We start from the raw sequence: 21996 nt of genomic DNA, 5'->3' as shown, positions 1-21996 counted from the left end.
TTTTATTTTTCAAAATTTACAAATTCATCAAAAATATGAAAAAATTATTATTTTTTTTTAAATTGTTGAACTATACATTTTTTTTTTTTTTAAAACATTTGTATTTTATCTAAATAAGTATTTCTAATAACATGATAAAAGTCTTTCTTTTTAAAAAAAATATAAAGTATAAAACAAAAGCATATTTTTACTAAAAATATATATATATATTAGTAATTATAATTAATAAGAATTCAGAAGAAAAATAAATACAAATTATTTGTCTTTATAAATAAAAAAAAAAAAATATTTATATATATATATATTATAAGAATATTTTGAACTAAATTAGTGCACACACAAAAATGTTTTGAACATTTCTGATAAGCATTAAATAAAGGATAAATAAAATAATACATAAATAAAAGAGCTTAACTTAAATATATGTATTTACATTGTTATATCAATATATAAGAGAAACATTTTTAATAGTTTTAATAATATATTTTTTTTTTGTTCTTAATTTTAAATTTTAAAACTAAGTATAAACAATTTTTATATTTCTTTATAATAATATAAATATTAATATAAAAAAACATTTAAAATTATATATTTATGTATTTCAAATATATGAATGATAATATGAAATTTTGTATTAATATTTTATTTTATTTATATAAAATCAGTATAATAAAACCCTTATTCATTTAGTACTTTTTTAATAACTTTAAAACAGTTAATTTTAGAAAAATTAAACCACTGGTTCATTGAAACAATAATAATAAAAAAAAGAAAAAAGAAAAAAGAAACTATTATATTAATAAATATTATTAACAAAAACTTCTAAAAAAATTAAAAGTTTAGTTATAATATACTTTTTTTTTGTGTCAATATAAAAATTATTTAAAAAAAAGAAACTTCCAAAATAAAGAGATACAAAAAAAAAAAAAAAAAAAAAATAGTATGGTGTTTAATATATTTGAATTTTTTATTTTTATATGAACAAAAATAGAAATTTATTGTAATATAAAGATAAATATTTTCATTCTTTTTATATATATTTATATAATTAAAAATGTGTAAAAAGCTAAATTACTTTAATAAAAAGGATGAAATAAACTTCCTATTATATCGTTGAATGTTTTTAAGTAATAAAATTACATAAATATAGGGTGAGAAACCAAATTAAAAAAATGAACTTTTTTAATAGTATCTTATTATTCTGTAAAATTATGCTATTTTGATTAAAATGATGATACATAAATAATAAAAATTTTAAAACATATGATTGAATATAAAAAAATATAACAAAAAAAAAAAAAAGATGTTCTTTAGTTATATACTATATTTGATAAACATAAACTATATATTATGTATTAAAATAAGATCATTTAATTCAAATAAAAATATAAACATTATTGATACAGGAAGAAGTAGTTATATAAAAAATAACCTTGTAAAAAAAAAGATATCAAAAAATATTTATTTTTTAAATAATATAAATAATAAAATTAATTTGCATAAAAATATAGTAAAGAATGAAAAAAATGAGGAAGGAGGCTTTTATAATTTTGATGAATATTTCAATAGAAAAGCAGAAGAAAATTATACTAAATTAGAAGCAGAAAAATTAAAAATTCTTAAAGAAAATACTAGTACTTGTAAGGAGGAAATAAAAAAGGCATTGGAAACAAGCTATAAAAATGAGTATAAAAAATTATTAAAAGAAGAAGAGGAGGATGATAAGATAAGTAGTGAAATTCATGAAAATATTAAAATAACATTTCATATGAATGAAAATATAAATAATTTTTTATTTACACAATATAGTTATATGATAAATAAATTGAAAGAAAAATCAGTAATTTTAAAGAATTTAAGAAAGTTTTATAGTAATAATAATAATAATAATAATAAGCAATTTACGAATAGTAAAGATGAGAATCTAGTTGAAGAAGAAGATAATAAAGAAGAAAAAAATAAGTCAAATATAAATGGTGATAATATAAAAGAAACCAATAATACTATTATATCAGAAAATCTAAGAGAAAATATTAATATTTCTCCAAAATTGCATTTAGATTCAAATAATATAAAAAAAAAAAATGATAAATTAAAAGAGATAATGGATAATGTGCAGTTTTTTAAACCGGAACATAATCTTACTCAAACAAGAAATTTCCAAACTTTTAGTGACCAACTATTTGCTAATGCAAAAGTTCTAAATGAGAATTTTTTTCTTAATTTAAAAGAAGAAAATGAAAAAAAGGTAAAATGTGATTTGATTACAGATAACGAAGATACAGAACAAGAATTATTTTTAAGTAATAACGTGTCTGCTTTGCAATTATTTAAAGAAAATGTAAAAAGTTTTTTACATTATAAAAAAGCAAATATAATAAAAAGTAACTTAAATGAGGATTTATTATATGGGAGAGTTAAAGTGCATTGGTTTCCTAAATTTATGAAAAGAGTTATAAGTAAAATTCCTGATTATATAAAAATTAGTGATATAATTATTGAAGTAAGAAATGGTATTATTCCATTTGTATTTGATGATTTATATGCTTTAAACATTTTTGATATTTATACAAATAAACCTAGAATTATTGTTTACACGAATTCTGATAGATCATCAATTAAAGGAAATGAAGAATGGGGTAGTTATTATAGAAGAAAGTTATATTGGTATGATAAAAATTTTAATAAAAATATTAATAAAGAATATATAAATCAAATGAAAAAAAGTGCAGTAATATTTGTTAATGCAAAAGATGGAAAAAAGGAAATCATTGTTTTAAAGAAATTAATTAATAGACTTTGCCAAAATATAATTGATAGCAAAAAAAAGAAAGGTATACATAATTATAAAGTGAAATGTATTTTCATAGGTTTACCTAATGTAGGAAAATCAGCATTAATAAATCGTATATTAGAATTAAAAAAAACAAAATCTTATGATCTCCCTGGTTTAACAACTTCTATACAGATGTATTCCTCAAAAAAATATGAATTAATTGATACACCAGGTATATTAGCTCAAAATTTATATAAATTGAAAGAAAAAACATATGACAAAAAAAATATTATATTGGAAGAAATTTATAACTATAATTCTAAGGATTATTCTAAAGATAATGTTGTTAATATTAAAAACTATAATAGTTATATGCATATAGAAAATAATATTTATCTGTTAGCTTTATGTAATCATATATCACCAAAAATGTATGATATATATAATATTGCAGAAGTGCTCATGCAAAATTTATATAGAGCTTATTTATATGATAACGATTATATTGATTTACAAAGAATTATTAAGAGATATCAAATTAATTTTACTGAATGTTTGAATAGTGAAGGAAGCTTTTGTGCTAATAATTTTATTCAAAAATTAGCTCGTGATAGATTTCATAATGATTTAAATCAGGCATCTATGAGATTAGTAACTGATTTTAGAAAAAATTATCTTGGAAGAACTACTTTAAATTACCCATTGTATTTTAATAAAAAATCAATCACCTTAAAAGTTTCGAAAAATTATATTCAGCAAAAAAGTGATAAATATATAGGATGGTGAGATAAAATAAATATTAAATTCTGTATTTTTTTTTTTTTTTAATTTTTTAGTTATATTTTTTTTTTTATTATGATAATACTCTTTCATTAGAAGTAATAAAATATATGTTAATGTAATATGCCAATATTTCACCAGGAAGAAAAAATAAAATTTTTTTTATTTTTTTTATTTATTAATTTATTAAAAAACATTTTTAAGTTTTTTCTTTTATGAACATTTTTGAGTATTAATTATATCATGATATATTACTTAATGTCTTAATTAAAAAGTAGTAAAAAAAAATATTTACAATTATCAAATTTTTTTTTTTTTTTTGTAATTAACAAGTATTTTAACATAATATTATTTCAAATAATGTCATCTTTTCTATAATTATAATAACTACTTATCATTGATACTGATATTTTAAATATTATCCCAAATATTCATAATTGTCTTATTTATCCATCAGCAATGCTATAATTATTTTCATCATTTTCTTTAGGTAATTTCATTACAGGCCAACTAAAAAAAAAAAAAATTACATAATATTCATTTTTTCATTTTTAATTTTTTTTTTTTTTTTTTTATACAATTGAAATATCTTTATAGAATGAGAAATTTACAGCAAGAAAAAAAAAAAAAACAGATAAGGAAATGAGGTTGTATAATAGTATGCATGAACATATACATATCTTTAAAATTCTCTTACTTCGTTAACTTTAAACATTCATTAAATAACTCTATTTCATGAGACACATCATAGGATGCACTATTTTGAACTACACGTAAATATGTTAATCTGTCTTCAATTAATTTCTTTAAATTATGTAAGTTACCAGATTTAGCTAATTTGTGCCTATGATTTTGAATTATTGCTAAAAATAATTCTGCTGTTGTTTCACCATATTGTATACCAGTTTCATCAATATTTTTATTATTAGCTAGACATATTAATCCTTTCATAATTTCATTTTTTATAAATATTTCAAAAGTAATTTTATTTTGATGAATTAAATGTTTTAAAAGAAGAGCAGATTTTTCCTGATATTTATAAATATTTGTTTGCATTCCATATACTAAAAATCCAACTCCACCATAATCAATAAATTTATTTTCTGCTTCATCATGATGTCTGATTAAAGCTGAAATTGCTGTAATTAATTTTTTATCAATTAGAGTTTTTTGAGATTCCTGTAATTTTATTAATAATGTTTTTAATGCATTTTTTTTAAAAACAGATTCTTGTAAAACTGGGTTATTAGATAAAGCTAAAGATAAAATTTGTAGTACTGATTCTAAAATATGATTATTAGAATGATCTAATAATTTTAATAAAGGATCTATTGCATTAATTTTATCTAAATTTCTTGCAACTTCTGGATATTCATCAACTAATCTTTCAACAATTTTTGCTGATGCTAAAATGATACCTTCATCTTTATTTTCAAAATTTTTTACTGCTTCATTTATTGCTTCATAAGGATCTTCTACTTGGCTTAAAGCTTCTTTTATTGCTCCTTGTAAAAATTCAATATCCTCTTTACTTAAACGTTTATTTGTGTCTATTGTTCCATCTGATATATTTTCAATATTAAAATTTGATAAAAAAAAAAATATGAATATAAAATATATGTGCATATGTATATACTATTTTTATAAACATTTCTTATAAATATGAACATTTGAAAGAAAATATATAAATGAATAAAATGTATACAATTTTTTTCTTATTCTTACAATTTAATATATTTTAATTTTAGAAAAATGAATACAAGGATGTATAAATATATTTATTTATCTTGTATTTATATATATAAACTTAATATATATTTTTGATTATAATACAATATTATTTATTCTTTTGTTTATTAAATATATATATATATATATATAAGCACACTATTTTCAAATTTATTATGATTTCTATTTTATTATATAATCGTACAATTAATATATTTAATCTAAAAGTAAAATATAAGAAAAATTTAATTATTAATACATGTGTATTTATTTGTACCTGCATATTTAGTCGACCATTTAAGTAACCCTGGCCAATTTATGTTTACCATCTCCTTTTTTAATTATTAAAATAAATAATGATTTATTTAAAAAGAATAAAGATAAAAGAAAAAAATGCCAATTACATAGATATTTAAAATTTTTTTTTTTTTTCTTCGTTCATTAAAAGAGGATAAACATTCTGAAAATCTTTATGTAAATATCATTTATATTAATGTTTAAAAAAGAAAAAAATTTTAAATTTATACTATTTTTTCAATGTCAAATGTATGGGGGAAAAAAAAAAAAAAGAATTTAAAATTATGTCAAACTAAGTTAAAAAAAAAAAAAAATAGTGATGTCAAAATAATAAATGATACCTTTTTTTTTTGCTTTCAGCATTTTCCTTGATTTTGCCTTTTTTTATAATTTTTATTTATTTAACATTTCACAAAATTTTAACAATAAGAAAAATTTTAAAATAATTTTTAATTAATAAATAAATATAAATAAAATAAATGGAATATTTGTAATTAATATTTATCTATATTAAAATTCCTTACATTATTTTATCATTTTATATATCTTTTGTTTTGAAGTATTTATTAAAAAATTTTAATAGTAGATACTGTTATTATTATTAGGAAATAGTGAAATATCAAAAAAAGAAAAAAGAAAAAAGATTAATTTAAAAATTAGGAACTTAAAATAGAAATCATTTCATTTTCTTTTGTTCTCCTTTTTTATTTAAAATAGACTAATTGAGAAATTATTTTGTGATATAATAATTAATTTTTACTAATTTAAATATAATAAACCAAAATTTTATATTCATATAGCATTCTTATTAGAGACAATATTTCATTTTAGTTTAATCATTCAACTACTGATAAAATAAGAAATATATAGCATAATAAATAATAAAATGAAATACAATAAAATAATAAAATATAATATATAAATGAAATGAGTTAAAATATAAGAAAAATATATTAAGAAAATGATAAATATCGTATAGCAAAATATAAAACAAAATAGAAAGGTTGCTCAAATTTAAAAGTAGTACTCGTTTTTCAAATAATTTCATTATTAAATATCAAAACTAAAAATTCTCAATGATTGATGTTATCACTTAAATAGATAAATAAGAAAAATATTTTTTCTTAAAAAAATTAAATGAAAGTATAATTTATATACATAATTTTGTATCTTTCTTATATTATAATACCATTGCTTATTTTAAAAATTAGTACATTTCTAAAATATTTAAAAAATTAAAAAAAAATATGTTTTGCGTAATTTAAAAAAAATATATAATTTTTCTTTCTTTAATAAAAATTATTTAATTTTTATTAAAAATTATCAAAAGAGCTTTGTCTAATAATTAATTATTGATGTTTTATTTCATTTTTTATTTGTTTTTTTTTTGTTTTTTTTGTTTTGTTGTGTTTTTATTTGATATAATTTATTTTTGTTTTCTTTTTTATTTTGTTATGAAAGTATTATAAAAAAATACTTAATATATTTGACTATTTTTTTTTTTTTTTTCTTAATAACAATTATTAAGAATTTTTGTATATATATATGAATTGACTAAATAAATATTATTTTTCTTTTCTTTGATAAAATAATATTAATCTGATTAAAAGAAATATTGTGTGTAGTTTTTTTTTTTTTATTATATTTTATACTTTAATACTCATTAATTCAATTCTAGATCTTTCTTTAAGATAATATTTATAGCTTAAAATTATAACTACTTTGTCAATATATAAAAAAAAATTTACTTTTATAAAAATAATTAAAAGAATATTCACTTAAGAAGTAATATAGACATATAAAAAAAAAATTATATATTCTGTTGTATTTTTGTCTACTTTTTAGTTTGGATTTTTCTGTTTATTTTTTATTTTCATTTTATTCTTAGTACTTCAAATTTTCTTTTTTTTAATGTTTCTGATTTAAGATGTCTATTTCAAATAAGAGAAATATAATGACAAAAGTTTCTGAGAATGAAATAATAGAGAAAATAGATTCAATAAATTTAAAAGAAGTTAAAGATGCATCGGTTTCTATGAATTATTATACTAATTTTTTGTCAGTGAAATTTAAAAAGAATAGAGAAGGTATTATTTATTCTATACAACGAATAAAATATCTAGAAGGTATTCTAAAAAAATTAAATAAAGAATTATCAGAAGGTAATAAAGAATTGGAAAAATTAGAAAAATGTATCAGTGATTCCGATAAAATTAATTCACAACTTGAGAAAGAAATCAAAGAAGAAATTAATAAAGGAAACATGTATAAAAGTAGAGCATCTCTTTTAAAAAAAAATAAAATGAGAATAATAAAAGCACAAGATATTATTGAGAAAGATATAAATTATATGGAGACTCGAATAAATATGATGAAAGAGTATGTTGATATGAATCGTAAAAAATTTCATAAAGCGGTAAATGATAAAGATAAAATGCATGAAGAAATGGAGAAATTTAAAAAAGAAAGAAAATTTTTACAACATCATTTGAAAAACACAAGAAAAGATCATGAATTGTTAAAAAATAAAATGCAAAATTTTGTTTTAAACATGAACAAATCAAAAACAGAAGAAAATTTAATAATAAGGAATATTCTTAATTCATGAGAAAATTTGTTATATTAATATAAAAGAGTATTTTTACACATGAAAAAAAAAAAAAATTAAAAGAAAACTATCCATGTGTGATTGATATTATGATATATTAGAATAATTCCACAATTTTATTTTTTTTAATTTCTTTCTTTTTTTTATCATTTGTAATGTAATTAAAAAAGATAAAGCAAATGAAAATATATGAAAAGTTCAATATTTTAAAAAATATGTATACATCATTTTTTTTTTTCTTAAATATAATTTTATAAATGTATACATATTAAAAAATTGTCTTTTAATTATTTTAATTTCATTATTTTAAAGAGAATATATACTAAACATTGAAAAGTTTTTATAACAATTTCATTTACAAGATTATAATTAACAAATCAGGAAAAAAAAAGCATTAAATAAATACAAAATAAAAAATATAAAATAAAATTTATTTATCTATTTAAAAAGAGATACATTAAAAGATGACTAATAAAATTTCAAAATACATAAAAATTTGAAAAGTGAAAAAAAATAAAGAAGAAACTTAAAAAAAAAAAAAAAGATTTAATTAAATACATAAATTATAAAATAAAAATTTACATAATTTTTTAATATAAATATTTTAAAAAAGTTCACTAGAATTTTTTTTTCATTTTTTAAGAATTGCTCAAACTTTCTATGTATTATTATTGAATGTCTTCATTTTTTTTATTTATTTGATCTATATAATTGAATAAAAAGGAATCGGATACATAAGGTTTTAAAATATAGGAAGTATTATTATTTTTATTGGCAGTATATTGCATATATATTTTAGTAATAATATCATAATTAATATTAATATGATACTTAGCTAATAATTTAATAATATTACTAATGATGCTGATATTTCTTCTGGTAGTATCATCTACTTCTTCAAATTTATTACCTTCAATGTCTTCATCAATGCTATTTGGATTAGTATCTTTAGATTTTTTAATGGGAGATGAAATCCATATGAATCCATTCATCCCTAATATTATTTGCACATTACAAGGAAAAACGAAAATATGTTTTTTTTGATTTTGAATTAATGTTTGTGGAACAGTAATTAATATTCCGTTTGATAATTTTCCATATATTGAAGACCTTGTGTGTAAAATTATACAACCGTCTGTTAAAATTCTTTGTACTTCACATGCTATAATGTCATTAGGTTTATATATATTAATCATATTTATTACATCGTTATATAATCTTATTCTTTGACTAAATAAGCTAATATTTGTTTGAGAAATTGATAATAATGAACGAGAATAGGAACCTATTTCTACTACCCATTTATCATTATTTATATCTTTTATTTTTCCTACTAATAAATCTCCTACAGCTCCAGTATATTTTCCTTTTAACGGTTCTACATATACTAATTTGTTTATATAATTTATTGATCCTAATATACATGCATAGAACTTTTCATTTTCTTCATACAAACCACTACCCTTCAAAAATCTGTCTTTATCTTTTTTTTCTAATATCCCATCCCCTGGTAATACTAATTTTTTAATATTAGGACAAGTGTTATCAATATTTTTATTTAAGTTAGACCTATTATGTTTAATTGTTTCTACCGCTAATATCCTATTATTAAATTCTTCGATTTCATCTAATTCATTATCATACGGAGTTGTTATACAAATATCCATTTTTTTTTTTTTTTTTTGAAGAAACTTTTTTTTTCAGCACAAGAAATTTTCTTATTTCTTCAAAAAAAGATTAAATCTTTTAAGTTTTTGTTTTGAAGATTAACTTTTTCTTAGATTTTATTCTATTATTCGAAGTGATATATAAAAGCTGTTCAGTAATATTTTTTTTAAATATTTAAAATGTACTTTTTTTTTTGTAAGAAATATTTTAGTTATATTTTCTTCAAAACATTTTTATTCTTATTTATTATATTTTTTTTATGATTTATATATTCAATTGTTAAAATAATTAAAAAAAAAGTATGTATTTTTATTCTTGCTAATTATTAAAGTCTAATTAAGCAATTTTTCAATAAATGAAAATATACTTTTTTTCTTTTCTTACAAATGAATAAAAAAAGTTTTTTTATACATTAATTTTTCATGAAACTTTCATTATTTATATATTTTATTTTATTTTTTTTTTTCCAAATAAAAATCTATATATTTATTTATACATATTTTTTTTTTTAAATAAATTTTTTTCTTATCAATATTAAAATAAAAAGTTAAATAATGTTTAAAAACTGCTTCTTTAAATTGTTCATCTTACTAATAAAATTTGTTCAAATTACGTGAATGATTTTAAAAAAAAGTTTATTTTATAAATACGCAAGTATGGCGTTTAAGTTGAAATGTCTAAAGAAATATTTTTAAAAATGAAATTGACAAATATAACATAAATTCTAATTATGAAATGTGGATATATACTTTTATTTATAATATTTTTGAGAAATGTTCTTTATATTAAAGCTTTTATTTATTAATAGAAAAAATACTAATTCATAAATCATAATATAAATATATAATACTTTGCATTAAACTATATACATGTTTCAAATTATTATAATTTTTTATTTATATCATTTTCATTTTGTTATTAAATTTTTTTTTTTTTTTTTTACGTATACAAAGTATATGAAGAAGGAACAATTTATTAGCGAACATTTTAAGTATATTTTTATTTTTTAATTTTTTTTTTAAAATAGTTTTTATGAATAAAATATTCAACGAGCTAATAATTTTTATAGAAAAGTTATTGATTTTGTGTATTTTTTTAGATTTTCTTCTATAAATATTACTATACTACTATTAAGGATTGATAAAAAAATATATACGTCACACAAAAAATAAAAATTTCATTATGAAAAAATGTATAAAGATGTTTTCACTATATTTTTTAGTATGTAAATATTTGCAAAAATATTAACATGTATATATATATATATATATGTTCCATACAAGTAATTTTAAATATATTAAGAAGAAAAATTTTACAAAATAAATAAAATTAATAAAAATATTCAGGATTTAAAAAGAAATTATATTGAATTAATATTCAAAGTGAAAAAAAAAAAAAAAAAAAAAGCAAAAATAACTTGTGTGCATGAGTTATTTTATATATATATATTTATATATATATCAATATTTTTGTCTTAGATTTTGAATGTAAATTTTTTTATGCATTTTTTTTTTTTTTAATTTCAAAAATATTCATTGCTTTAATTCTTTTTCTAAAAATTTAAATTTGTATAATGTTGTAAAATTTATTATAAGAAAAACATCGAAACAATTTGGTTTACTTATAATTTGATTTAAAAATAAACACAAATATATACTTTTGTTCAGCATAATTTTCTTTCAGTGACCTTACAAGAGTATTTTTTCAAAAAGTGAAACTTGTTTATAAAAAAAAATTCCACTTTTATTCTTTTTTTATCTTTGTTTTTCTTACAAAAATATATATATATATACATACATGTACATTTTTTTTTAAATAAAATAGCGTTCTTAAAGTATTATATACATATAAAAATCTTCAAAAAATTATAAAATAATATATATGTATATATATTTTTATTTATTATAAATATATAGATGTTTTTTTTTTTTTTCTTTTTTCTTTAATAATTAAAGAAATTGCATATGAATTTATACGATAATTTAAAAAAAGATTCTATTTATATATACGGAAAAATATACGAATTGCTAGATCATCTGAATAATCATAATTTTAAGTGTTATATTAATAATGAAAAGAAAGTAGATTTATCAAAGGAATTTAAATATCAGAAAAAAAAAAGAGTTGAGTTTATTTCCATTTTAGATTATTATGCAAGATTTAAAAACAAGGAGAGTGAGTTTCTTGTTTTGCCTATTATATTTAATAAGGAGTATGAAATATTATATTTAGGAGTTTCTATGTTTTTTAAAGAGAATTTTTCTGAGGAATATAAAAAGAATTGTTATAATTATATAGAATTATATATTTATAATTTAGATAAAAACAATGTAGTTACTTACGAGAATTGTATTACTTCTAATCATAATATAAGTATTTTTAAATTACTTATCAACTTAGAGGATTTAAAAAATTCTCATAAGGAAGAAATACTAAAAAATGATATTAAAAGAATTATGAATAATAGAAATAATGACCAGGAAGTATATTTAAAAAATAATAATTATTGTATTGATGATAAAAAGAATGAACACTTATGTTCACAAGAAAATAATATCTTAAAACGAGAAGAAAATTATTTATCATATAGTAATAATATTAAATACAATAATAAGAATTTTAATTTAGGAAATAATGACTACTTAATTATATATAATACATATAATTCATTAAAGAAAAGTGATCACTTAGAAGAATCATTCACTGATTATACATATAAAATTCATACAAATAGTGATATTAATAATACAACTAATAATCATAATAATAAGAATAATATTAATATTAATGACAATAATAATAATCACAAATGTAATAATTATATCAATAGTAATATTAATATTAGAAATAATAATAATTGTAATAATAATATAAATAATATTAACAACAACAATAATAATAATAATGAAAATATCAACAAAACTAATAACAGCTATAATAATAACAATAATCATGATTATAACAATAACTATAGTATCAATAGTAACATTAATAGTATGAATAATAATCATATAAATAATATTAATAATAATAACAATAATAATAATATTAATATAAATAACACGAGTAATAATAATAATCATAAATATAGCAATAATAATATCTATAGTAATATTAATATTATTAATAATAATAATAGCAATAATGATAATAGTAATAATAATATAAATAATATTAATTATGATATTAACAATAATAATAATGATAATATTGATAATAACAACAAAGAATATATTAAAGATGAAATGAATAAAAATAGTTCATGTAAAAACAATCATATAAATAAAGTGAACCATTATGAAAATTTAGAGAGAAGAAGTGAAAATGAATATAATATATCAGAGATAAATTGTGAGAATCAAAATATTAATTATCAGTATTATTATTTTAAAGAAAGAGAAAACTTAGTTTTAAATATAAAGAAAAATGATGAAATCCCAGTAAAAATTGAAAATTCTCTTAATAATAATAGTGAAGAGAAAACATATACTTCCTTAAAAATAAGTGAATCATTACAACATAATTATATGAACACTAAAGTAATAATTAATTTAGATAATGACAAGTTAAATGAGAAAGTAAGTTATTTAAAACAAGAGATGATATATAATCAAAATGATTACTTAAAAATTAATGATACGCATATGAATAAATATACTGAGTTTATGAAAGATATATCTATTGATAATATTATATATAAAAATTACTTTCAAGAAAATAATAATAACAAAAATGAAAAATGGAAAAATTTTAAATCAGGTTTTTTTAGTTTTAAAGGTAATAGAACTTATAATGAAGATAGAGTAATAACTATAGAAAATATCAATGATTTTATAAAAAAGGAGTATAATGAAATAATCAAAAAAAAAGAAGTAAACGAAACTTTTGATAAAGAATACTATGATTTGATTCATAAATTACAAAATATAGAAACTCAACCATACATGTATTGTGCTATTTATGATGGTCACAATGGAGAGAATACAGTAAATATAGTTCAGAAGTTTTTACATTTAAATGTTTATTCTTATCTTATAAACGGAAATGGAATAAGTAATTCATTAAAATATGCTTTTCAATCTATTGATGAACATATATGCAAAGAAACATTGAATAATGAAGAAATTAACCATTCTAACCTATCAAGTGGTAGTACCGCATGTGTTAGTATAATATTTAAAAGCATGTTGTATATAGCAAATATAGGAGATAGTAGATGTGTTTTAAGCAAAAATGGAAGAGCAATTGTATTAACAGTTGATCATAGAGCAAGTATCAATAAAAAGGAAGAAGAGAGAATTATAAAATCAGGAGGAGTGTTAGATGATGAAGGATATTTAGATGGTTGTTTAGGAGTATGTAGAGGATTCGGTTCTTTTGATAAAAAAACTAAAAAAAAATTAAAAGGATTAATATGTGAGCCAGATTTATTTCAAATAAAATTAACTGACGATGATGAGTTTTTAATCATTTGTTGTGATGGGGTTTTTGATGTTATGACTTCTCAAGAAGCTGTTAATACAGTTAGAGCATCATTAGTTGAAAGCACAAATGCAAATATTGCTTCTGAAGCACTTTGTCGATTAGCTTATAAAAGAAAATCTTTAGATAATTTATCAGTTGTAGTTGTTATATTTCAAAATCCAGAGATGAAAAAAAAAACAAGTATAAATGAAAATTCAAGTTTGTACTCAAGTCAAACTGGAAGAGTCAGAAGAAGGTAATAACTTAAAATTAAAAATCATATATATATTATACATATACCTCAATATAATACATTACATCTATATAATACATAAAAAAAAAGAAAAAAATTAAACTATATATATGTATGTATGATATAATAAAATATAACTAAAAAAATATATGTATATTTAAATATTTATATATTTTTTTTTTTTTAAGAATAAAATTTTCTGCCTTAAAAGATTTAATAAATCCTTGAGTTTAGATATTAATAAAAAATAAATTGGAAACATTATGTTATAAGGAATGTGAAAGGCAGATAATTAAATAAAAATAATGAAAGTGATTGAGAAGAAAAAAAAAGTAAATATATGAAAAAAATATCATGAGAAAAACAGGCTTAGATTAAATTCTCTTTTTGGTTTTTTTTTTTTTGTTAAAAAAATGTATTGTTATTATACAATTATATAAATTATGCAAATATATTCAAAAAAGGAAATACAGATGTGCTTTTATTTTCAACAAAAAATATAACAGTAAAAAATATACCTTTTTAATTTACAATAGGTTGTAAGCAAAAATTTTCTTTTCATAAGTTGTTTTTTTATATTAATGAACAAAAAGTAGAAATTCTTTTCTAAAATTAAAATTTTAGGAGTTATTTTTATATACATTTTTAATGCAGAATGCTATTATATATACATGAATATATATATTTTTTTAGAATTTTACATCATTTTATTAAATAATGTTTATAGTTTCCTATGTTTTAAATTAAAATAATTTGATGAGTATTAGAATTTACTAATATGTTTTTTTTTTTTTTTTTTAAAGCATTTTTTAATTTCATTCATAGTATGCTTTTATAATTAGAAAATGTCCCTTTTTTATTTATTTAAATATTTTACTTTTTAAATATATAAACTATGGATAATAAGTTGTAAGTATATTTATATAGGCCCTTTTAATATATATATATATTTCTATTTTTTTAACTTCAATATTTATAAATTTAAAAACATGCCTATGGGTATTATAAAACAAATAGAAAGGAAAGTAAACATTAATGAAGCTTAATATGAACAATCGAAATTATAAGTAATATTTTTTAATATAAATAATTTTAAATAAAACTTATATAATGTTAATATAAATTCAAATATATGTGAAAAAATATGGAATTGTATATCGCATTAATATAAAATTTAAAAATATAAAATAAAAAATTCAAATAATCTGTTAAATTTAATATATTTTAAAAAAAAAAAAAATTTTTAAACATTTTCATTATTTTTTATAACACTTTCATAAGATGCACATATATATATATATTAGTAGATACATTTTATTCTATTTTTATATTAAAAAAACTTAATTTTTTTTTTAAAATATTAATATTATTACATGATAGAAGATCCATTAGCTCAGTGGTTAGAGCGTCGGTCTTATGAGCCGAATGTCGTGGGTTCGATCCCCACATGGATCAAAAGAACTTGTTAAAAAAAAAATTATTATATATATATATATACAATTTTTAAATATATAGAGATAAAATAACCACTTTATATAATATATGTATATCAATTTTTATAATTGCTTAAATAGTTATTCTATTTGCATTGAGAAAAACGAAATGTTAAATTGTTAAAAATATTATAAAAACTTATTAAGATTTAAAAAAATTAATAATAATATTGGTTTTTTTTATATTTAAATTTATATCAATACATTTTCTTATAATATTATAATAAAGAAAATATTCACTTAATAACAAAAAAATATAAAAAAATTTGATAATAGTTTTATTTCAAATTAAGAAATAAGATATTTATCATTGTTAATACATTTATTATTTTATTGCATAAATATATATGTACAAAAAGGTGTATATAATTATTATATTAATATAAATATTTTTATAGGGAATTTTGTAAATTCAGGTGAATATTTTTTATAAAGAAATTTATTAAATATATTCTATAAGTATTTTTAAAATTTTAATATATAAAATAAAATGAGACCGTATAAAAAAATTAAAATGTGTATTTATATATACATATATATATATATATATATGTTAATTTATTATATAAATTATAAAACAGTTGTAAAATATATAATAATACAAATAACAAAAAAAAAATCCATTTTTTTCTGTATTATATTAAAACCAATTTATATATAATTCTCTTTGATAAAAAAATGATAAATTTTCGACAGCGGCAGGATTCGAACCTGCGCAGGCAAAGCCTACCAGATTTCTAGTCTGACTCCTTAACCACTCGGACACACTGTCATAATTATATGAATTTTTAAAAAAGTCATGATTGTAATTTTTTCTTTTTATATTCTGAACTACATTTTGTGAAATACTAACAAAAAATTATAAAAGTATTAAATGAAATCCTCAAATAAAATTTAAAAATTTTTTTTTTTTTTTCTTTTTGAGAAATTTTCAATGAGGATTCTTTCATTATTATATAATATTTTTTTATTTTTTGGTAGTAACAACTAATTTTCTTTTTGCATTATTTATTGTAATTTTTGTTTTTTTTGTAGAACTTTAAATTAAGTGGTAAAATGTAAAAAAATTAAGTGCTTAAAGAAATTAAAATTTTTTTTTGTTTTTTTATTTTTATTTTTTTGAATATTAAGATTTTTTTCTTGTGATTGTAAGCCACTAGAGCATACTGCTAATAAATGGCCATAAATATATCTATTTTTAATTCATCTCTTTTTTTTTATATATAGTTTATAATTTTTTCCTTTTTTTATTAATATTTACATCTTTTTATTTTTATGTATACATGAGGCTACCTTTTTCGCTTTATTATTTACAACATTTTCTACAGTATTTTCATTTATAATTTTTTAATAATTATGACAATAAGTTTCTAAAGCATACAGCCAAATAAGTACTCCGAGAAGCTTTTTTTTTTTTTGTTGTTGTATTATATTTATATATATATACATATATATTATTTTATTATTATTAAATTTACACTTTTAAATAATAATAGTATTTTATTTTGAACAATTATAAGAATTACACCACCAAATGCAAAAAAATCCATTTGCCAAAGTTCTATATTTTAAATTTGTTATATATTATTTTAAATTTTTTTTTAAAGTTTTTTATTTTCTTTTAATATAATTTTTTTGATACATTATTTGTATATATGCTAATAAACCACATAAATGTACTTACTACAAAAATGAATGAAGAAAATTTTCTTTAGTCACATTATTTTCTATTATATATAATTCGAAGCCACTAAATACATTACTAAAAATTAGTATCTTTTTATTTTTTGAACCATTTATATGATATATTAATAAGAGACTTTTATTTTAAACTATTTTACAATTCACTTTTGATTTTTATCATAATGGAATATTTTTCTTGCATTCCTAATTTTTCGGGACTTTGCCCTCATTTGTATTGACATATTTTTTTATATTTGATCGTATTGTTTGTATTTTTTTAGTTGATTCCATTACTGGCAACCACATAAAAGCAACAATTTAATATTAATAATAGTTAAACTCTCTAAGCTTTTCATTCTTTATCTGTAATTTTTTATAATAATATTCTTTTTTTTTTTTTTTTAATAATTACAACTTTAAATTATTAAGGAATAATACATGGATATTTAAATACGAATAATATGCTTTATATATTATTATTTTTAATTATATATTTAGACATATTTTCCTATAATAGATTAATTTTCACAAAAAATGTTATGAATTTTTATTATTTCAAATTGATTTAATTTATTTTTACAATTTTAATTAGTTTTTTTTTTTTCATTTGATTTAAAAATGTTTTCTTATTATTATTAATATTTGATTTTCTTATTATTATTTATAATTATGAAATACCTATGCGTAATTCATTGATAAATGTATCCTCAAAATAATACATATGCTTTTAATCATTGCTATTTATGACTGATCTTATTATCTTTTTTATTATTTGAATTATACTTTATTCTTTTATTATTATTATTATTTATAATAGTTTTTTTAAATATATTTAGTTTTATTATTTTTTTTAATTAATTAATTTTCTATATTATATTATTTATAAACTTTTCCTTTAATTTAATATTTATTATAACAATAAACAACCAAGATTCATTCTTCATCATAAGTGATAAGAAACATTCTTGTTCAAAAGATAATCAGAAATTTTCTTTTATAACTAATCTATACTAACACACAGTAAATCCTTTATCTTTTTTTTAAATTGATAAATATATATATTTTTGCAAATAATGGTTTTATATTTATTATTTTATTTATATAATATTTTTTAAAATTACAAGTATATTGATAATATACTAATTTTGTATATTTTCTCACGATAATGTTTTTTTTTTTTTTTTTATTAATAGTTATGTTGTATACTCTTCTTTAAGAAAATTTATAATTATATATATAATACTTTTTAATATATCATCATATATTATAATACTAACAAAATTATATTTCTTATAAAAAACAATATTTTTTTTTTTTTATTATAAATATTTATAGAATATAGGAATTTTTATTTTTATATATTTCAAGTTATGTGTCTTTATTGTTAATTTTCGTTTGAATTTAAGATATGATAAAAATGTAAATAGAATAACACCGCTTTACATAATACACTTATACATAATATAGGATTGAAAAAAAAATATAAGATTGAAAATTTGGTCTATATATAGATTACCAATTAATTATAATATATATCCATTTTAAGATAGTTGATTTTATATTTTATTAGTTATCAAATAAAAACAATTCATATAAGGCATATTTCATTTTTTTTTTTTTTTTTATATAATTTTTCATTTATAAAGTTATATAAGGAACAGTTTTATATTTGAGTTTTAGAATGATTTCCAGAAAAATATACCTTAAATTTTTTTGGTTCTATTCATTCTGCATTATTAAATTTTTTAAAGAGTTATATTTAAAATATAAATCTGATACTATACTTAATAAGTAATAATAAAAAGAATATATACGTATATATATAATGGTACATGTTTTATTGCTGCATATTATAAAATAGAAAAGATATATTTTTCAATTTGCATTTTTTGCTGAATTAAAATTTTTTTTTTTCTATGAATTATTTATTATAGCTGTTCATTCTCAAAAACTGTTTAGTTCTATTTATTATTTCGCATTCTAATTATTAATATATTTTTTTTTTTTATAAACTTCGTAGTTCTTTGAGAATTCTTGCAGAATACAAGCCCTTAGAAGATGCTGATATTGGCGAAGAATTTTATATTGATCCACAATTACCTATGCAAAAATTAGACATGAGAAATTTGACAAATGATGTAGATGATTCAGATTGCAAAAGTGAAACAAGATCTTTTTGTGAATTATATGAAGGTAATGAACAAAGTGCATGTGCACATTATATTTCGAGTATTGAGGAAGAAATTCCTCTTATAATATCCCCAAAAAATTTATTAGATGCTCCAGAAGAGAATAAAAAGCATCGTACATTGACACCTTCATCTGCTTGCAATGTTTGTGAATTGAGTTCTGAATTACCAAAATTATTAATACAAGATGCATCTAAAACAGAAGAAGATTGGATAAAACAAGGAGCAAAAAAAAAAATAATAAGCACAGCATCATATCATAAAGAGGAAAATCAAGAAGCAAAAGAAAAAAAGAGAGAAAAAACAAGTAAAAATTTTTTTTCATTAAGCAAAGTAAGAAGCCTTTTTAAAAAAGAAAATAAAAATGATGAATTTTTATGTGAAAATAAAGATAATGTTCTAGAAACTAAGCCAGAAATAGTAAGAAGTTCAGATATTATAGAGGATCTCAATATTAAAAAAGAAAAAAAAATTTATGAAAACTTGTTTACTCGTTTCGTTGCATTGGTTCTTATATTTTATGAAAATAAAAATGAAATTGATTCAATGTCTCAATTTTTGCCACAAAAATATATGGATCGTTATATAGAAGTTGAAAAAGAAATAATAAAAATAAGTAATAATGTATTTTCATCTAAGATTCATGAATTAAGTAAACGAGGTGAAGGAGTAAGTATAATGCATTACAGTGGAATTCCAAGATATTATATTCTTTTTGATTACATTATTAGCACCTTTTACTTTTTCTTGTATGAAATAATACAAAAAAAAAAGGCTTTACTTTTATATTTTAAGCCTTTAAAGAAAAATGAAGATTTTAATAACCCATCGAAGTTTAAAGAGATATACATTGAAGGGCCATATAAAAATATATATTATGCCACATTAACTTACTATAATTCTATATTTAAAAGTGCAAATGACAGCATAATGTTGCATTTTCACATGTGGAATAATAAAACAATTTCCGCTATAAAGAAAAGGGATCCTAAATGGGTTGAAAGCGAAAAAGAAAATTTATCATTATATTTAAAAGGTGTTAAGGATAACTTGAAATATATAAATGAAGATTTTACTTCATACATTAAATTACTTTTTAACCAAGCTCGTGAAAATGAATTATTCTGTGATTCAGGTTTATTTTCTTATAGTATATTTTTTAATTATTATTTATCGGCAATAAGCACAACCTTAGAAATTTTGGATATTCACATACAAAGTTCTAGTTCTAAAGATTTTAAAAGAGATTTAAGTCAAGTAAAAAGTTATTTTCAGGATCACATGAATGATGTGCAAGAACATATATATATGAATTTTAGTAAAAATTACAAAACACTCATTTCTAAAGAATTAATAGAATGTTTTATGTATGATGATAGATATAGACAACGCATTTCAAATAGTTATAAGGACAAACACGAAAAGTTTATATCTCTTCTACCATATCTTACCTATTATCTTAACGTTATTATAGCAGAAGCAACATTATTAATATATTTACAAAATATATATTATTTTTTTGATGATCTCTCACTAAAAAATATAAGATTTTCTGATGCATCAGAATTTACGAAATTTCTTGAAAGGCATGGAGAAGTTAGTGCTCAAGTTTTTTCAGCATTTGAAGATACTGGAAAGAAATATAATTTTGATAATTGATTCATTTACGTTTGAATATGAAATAAAATTTCTTATTCGTATAAATAGTTTTTTACCCTTATTGGGCATAGACTTTGTATATATAAAAAAAAATTTTTTTTTACTATTTATTAAAAAAAAAAAATATTGGAAGTAAATTTAAAATTTGCTTTATTGTTTTATTATATCTACTAAATTATGAGCGTGCACATTTATTAAATAGCTAAATGAGCTATAAGTAGACAAAAATTTTGAAAAATATTTAATAAGCTCGAACATTTTTTTTCAAAATATAAATATATATATATTTATATATATACTATAAAAGTTGTTTTATTTTTATATAAACGAAAGATGAGGTATGCAAAAATTAATAATGCTTAATTTTATGTTATTTTCAAGTACAAAATAAAATTTAA

General features: G+C 18.0%; 6 protein-coding genes and 2 non-coding genes across 8 annotated transcripts; 5 read left to right on the top strand and 3 right to left on the bottom strand.

Moving 5' to 3' along the window:
- Positions 1-1303: 1303 nt before the first annotated feature.
- PRELSG_0307900 (GTPase, putative) lies at positions 1304-3562 on the top strand (the record flags this gene model as incomplete). Its single annotated transcript, XM_028680068.1, has 1 exon — positions 1304-3562. One exon carries the CDS (start codon positions 1304-1306, stop codon positions 3560-3562), a length of 2259 nt encoding a protein of 752 aa, XP_028531602.1.
- Positions 3563-4002: 440 nt separating this feature from the next.
- PRELSG_0307800 (conserved Plasmodium protein, unknown function) lies at positions 4003-5613 on the bottom strand (the record flags this gene model as incomplete). The annotated part of the gene is made up of 3 exons (XM_028680067.1): positions 4003-4066; positions 4254-5118; positions 5562-5613. 3 exons carry the CDS (start codon positions 5611-5613, stop codon positions 4003-4005), a joined length of 981 nt encoding a protein of 326 aa, XP_028531601.1.
- Positions 5614-7508: 1895 nt separating this feature from the next.
- PRELSG_0307700 (conserved Plasmodium protein, unknown function) lies at positions 7509-8189 on the top strand (the record flags this gene model as incomplete). Its single annotated transcript, XM_028680066.1, has 1 exon — positions 7509-8189. One exon carries the CDS (start codon positions 7509-7511, stop codon positions 8187-8189), a length of 681 nt encoding a protein of 226 aa, XP_028531600.1.
- A 668-nt stretch (positions 8190-8857) lies between these two features.
- On the bottom strand, positions 8858-9856 carry RRP4 (exosome complex component RRP4, putative; the record flags this gene model as incomplete). Its single annotated transcript, XM_028680065.1, has 1 exon — positions 8858-9856. One exon carries the CDS (start codon positions 9854-9856, stop codon positions 8858-8860), a length of 999 nt encoding a protein of 332 aa, XP_028531599.1.
- A 1965-nt stretch (positions 9857-11821) lies between these two features.
- PPM1 (protein phosphatase PPM1, putative) lies at positions 11822-14802 on the top strand (the record flags this gene model as incomplete). Its single annotated transcript, XM_028680064.1, has 2 exons — positions 11822-14577; positions 14763-14802. 2 exons carry the CDS (start codon positions 11822-11824, stop codon positions 14800-14802), a joined length of 2796 nt encoding a protein of 931 aa, XP_028531598.1.
- Positions 14803-15981: 1179 nt separating this feature from the next.
- Positions 15982-16054, top strand: PRELSG_0307400. Its single transcript has one exon. It is a non-coding gene; the product is annotated as a tRNA-Ile (tRNA).
- Positions 16055-16757: 703 nt separating this feature from the next.
- PRELSG_0307300 lies at positions 16758-16839 on the bottom strand. Its single transcript has one exon. It is a non-coding gene; the product is annotated as a tRNA-Ser (tRNA).
- A 2592-nt stretch (positions 16840-19431) lies between these two features.
- EVP1 (erythrocyte vesicle protein 1, putative) lies at positions 19432-21598 on the top strand (the record flags this gene model as incomplete). The annotated part of the gene is made up of 2 exons (XM_028680063.1): positions 19432-19541; positions 19771-21598. 2 exons carry the CDS (start codon positions 19432-19434, stop codon positions 21596-21598), a joined length of 1938 nt encoding a protein of 645 aa, XP_028531597.1.
- Positions 21599-21996: the final 398 nt, after the last annotated feature.

The sequence above is a fragment of the Plasmodium relictum genome (genome assembly GCF_900005765.1).
Source record: "Plasmodium relictum strain SGS1 genome assembly, chromosome: 3".
NCBI classification, from domain to species: domain Eukaryota; phylum Apicomplexa; class Aconoidasida; order Haemosporida; family Plasmodiidae; genus Plasmodium; species Plasmodium relictum.
Note: the sequence above shows the minus strand (reverse complement) of the source record. Positions and strands in the feature narration are given on the sequence as shown.